The sequence below is a fragment of the Alexandromys fortis genome, unplaced genomic scaffold (genome assembly GCF_014885135.2).
Source record: "Alexandromys fortis isolate MF-2015 unplaced genomic scaffold, M_Fortis_MF-2015_v1.1 scaffold_138, whole genome shotgun sequence".
Lineage (NCBI taxonomy): Eukaryota > Metazoa > Chordata > Mammalia > Rodentia > Cricetidae > Alexandromys > Alexandromys fortis.
The window spans coordinates 3,237,724-3,240,729 of record NW_026068034.1 but is presented as its reverse complement, the minus strand read 5'-3'; the positions used below and the strand labels follow the sequence as shown (position 1 = coordinate 3,240,729).

At 47.8% G+C, this 3,006-nt stretch overlaps 1 protein-coding gene across 1 annotated transcript; it reads right to left on the bottom strand.

The window, feature by feature from the left end:
- Positions 1-704: 704 nt before the first annotated feature.
- Positions 705-1,377, bottom strand: LOC126515353 (40S ribosomal protein S7-like). Its single transcript, XM_050164966.1, has one exon. The coding sequence runs from the start codon at positions 1,317-1,319 to the stop codon at positions 735-737; it is 585 nt and encodes a 194-aa protein (XP_050020923.1). The 5' UTR covers positions 1,320-1,377; the 3' UTR covers positions 705-734.
- Positions 1,378-3,006: the final 1,629 nt, after the last annotated feature.

Sequence of the window (3,006 nt, the reverse complement as noted above, 5' to 3'; positions counted from 1 at the left end):
ACCTATTGGTACTACTCTGTAGCAGCATGTTGAATTGATACAAGTGCCGGCCATGTGCGTAGAGACTCGGGCCCCCCATACCATTCTCACTGTCCTGATGTGCACTGCACACTATAGTTAGGTTTTCCAATCTCATTGGACCCAGGACTCAATCTTGGGAACTTTATAAATGACCAAGTATCTTGGCCTTGATGAAAGTCCTTCTTCTTTGGTGCCCTGGTTTCCCTATCATCCCAAAGCAGGAAAGCAACTGTCATCTGCACAGCAGCTTCCTACAGAATCAGAACCCCACAAGTGTGGAGGAGCCTGAAATCCACAGTCCAGGACTCAGGGGAGGTGACTCTGTCAGGAAAGTGCTTGCCTTGCAACAGGAATCTAAGTTTGATCCCCAGAATCTCTTTTTGTGTGTGTGCACATGTGCCCCCCACATTAAGACACATACACAGGAGCATGCACACACACGAACATATATGCATGAATATACACATGTGAACACACAAACTTACATACGCATGAACATGCACACAGACACAAACATACATAAACCAAAAATAAAGTTTATGTTCCATAGAAGAAGTCCACATCATATTCAACCTGCTGCAGCTAGAACCTGTTCCTTGCCTGTTCTTAATTTCTTGGATACAATAGCAGATGGTATTTCTCAAAGACTTCTTAAGACCCTGTCACATGTGTTTTTTTTTTTTTTCGAATGACACTTTATTCAGTCATTTTCTTTACAACTGAAACTCTGGGAATTCAAAATTAACATCCTTGCCCGTGAGCTTCTTATACACACCAGAAAAAGTTTCCACCTTGTGCTCCACGTTGTTCTTCTGTGCTTTGTCTAAATGAACCTTTATGAGCCTGCTGCCATCCAGTTTCACTCGGATCCTCTTGCCCACAATCTCACTTGAGAAGACCAAGTCCTCAAGGATGGCGTCGTGCTCTGCGGTGAGCGTGCGGCTTCTGGGGCGCTTCTGCTTATTTTTCGTACGGCTTTTCCGAGTTGGCTTGGGCAGAATCCTCCTCTGAGCAATGAAGACTACGTGTTTCCCGCTGAACTTTTTCTCCAATTCACGAACCAGCCGGACTTGGATTTTTTGGAAGGATTTCAGCTGAGGAACTGGTACAAAAATTATGACGGCTTTCCGGCCACTACCAACTTCAATTTCCTTGGCCGCAGTGATGTTGAGCTCCCGCAGCTGCGCCTTGAGATCCGAGTTCATCTCCAGCTCGAGCAGCGCCTGAGAGATGCCGGACTCAAACTCGTCCGGCTTCTCGCCATTGGGCTTGACGGTCTTGGCGCTCGAGCTGAACATGGCTCGCCCTTACTGAGTGCCGGCTTGGAAAGAGGCCCAGCTCTCGCGAGAAATGCTCATATCCCCACATGTGTTCTTTTGTCTCTCTCCCATCGAGGGACGAAGTTGGACTGGGGTTGTTGCTCAGAGGTAGAACACTTGCATAGCACACACAAGACCCTGGTTCCATCCTCTTCATGAGAGACAGAGACAGACGAAGAGAGACTGCTTCTCCACTTTCTTGAATCTCAATGGGCCTTGGGACTTCTCTCAGCAGTAAAATGAAGGTAAGTGAAACAGAGTGACTTTTACCTCAGAGGAAGCCTGGAAGCTTCTACTCCTGCGTCTTGGAGCGTTAGCCCCTGCAATAATTCATCTGTGGGAACCTACCTGCCCAACTGACAAAAGCCCAAAGCACATGGCACAGCCCTGAGTATGTTTTACAGTCTGCGGGGCTGCTGAGATCTGAGCTAAACTATCAGAGAAGACAGCCATCAAGGGCCAGCCATGTGAGCGAGCCATCTCAGATGTCCAGCACACAGGCCATTAGGAGACTGGAGCTTCAAACTTTTGACTGCCCTCCTGTGCAAGACCTTAAGTGAGGACCACCCAGCTGAAACGAATCAAACCACATAACAGCTGCAGACAATCAGAAGTTGGTTTCAGCCACTGGGTTATGAGGTGCCATGTAAAGTTTACCTCAGGTTGCAAGTTAGAGCAGCTGCGATGACTCACAGGAGAGCCTCATCCGATTGGCTGTCTTAACATTACTTCTTGCAGGAAGGAGGAAGGTCACGGGGCTCACAAGACCCCTGTCCTCAAGACTGCCCAAACAGTGATGACTGGTTGGGACTACACTCTTGAATGGCATAGTCTGTGAGTTGTGCATTCTCCTGTAAGTAACCCCTAAAATTCTCAGTGGCTCCCAGGGCCTTTTTAGACTCCTTTTGGGGGTCGGCACGACCTTTTTAAGTGAGTAGATTTTTCTTGGTCTCTTCTAGACAAGTCAGATGCAAACCAGAATTGAGTCATCTTTCTGCATTAAAATAAAAAATCAGCTCCTTGTCCCCAGTTGTCCTTGCACATAGGACTCACATAGGAAGTTCAATAAAAATACAATGGTCCTGGCTCAGACCTGCAGGAATTCTCACGTGTGCGTTCCAGAACATGGTTGCCCATCACAAAGGGCTGCCCGTTGTGTTACAGCGTGCTTGGCAGTCTGACTTCTGTGTCCCATGGATCAGCAGAACTGTCACACTTATGACGGTCAAGTTGTGAGCAAACACTACCAAATGTCCACTGGGTGGGAGGGGATGATTCCCAGCTGAGTGCCAGTGGTCTAGCCTGGGATACCCTGAACGCTTTAAAACTCATCAGCTGATTCTGGGATTATCAAGACAGAGGTCTGACGATTTTAATAGACTTTCAGGATTGCTTCTTGAATAGAAGGAAGCTGGTGGATCACTTTAATGACCCCGACATCCTATCACGCCCCAGATTATGATTTAATAGAACTAAGGTGGCCCAAGTTTCTGGATTTCTAGCAGGCTCCCAGTTGGTGGCCCTCAGTACACCCACTAGATGACAGCAAGAATAGAGACTGATTCATTTGCCTTAGGCCTGTACTGATACCTAGAACCTCCATCCGGGCACCCCCCAAGTACCTTCTGTCAATCTCCCCTGCACCAGAGAAAAATGGCGACGGTTG

Bases quoted from the DNA above. Each gene is read 5' to 3' on its own strand.
- LOC126515353 (XM_050164966.1), bottom strand. From the start codon at position 1,319: ATGTTCAGCTCGAGCGCCAAGACCGTCAAGCCCAATGGCGAGAAGCCG.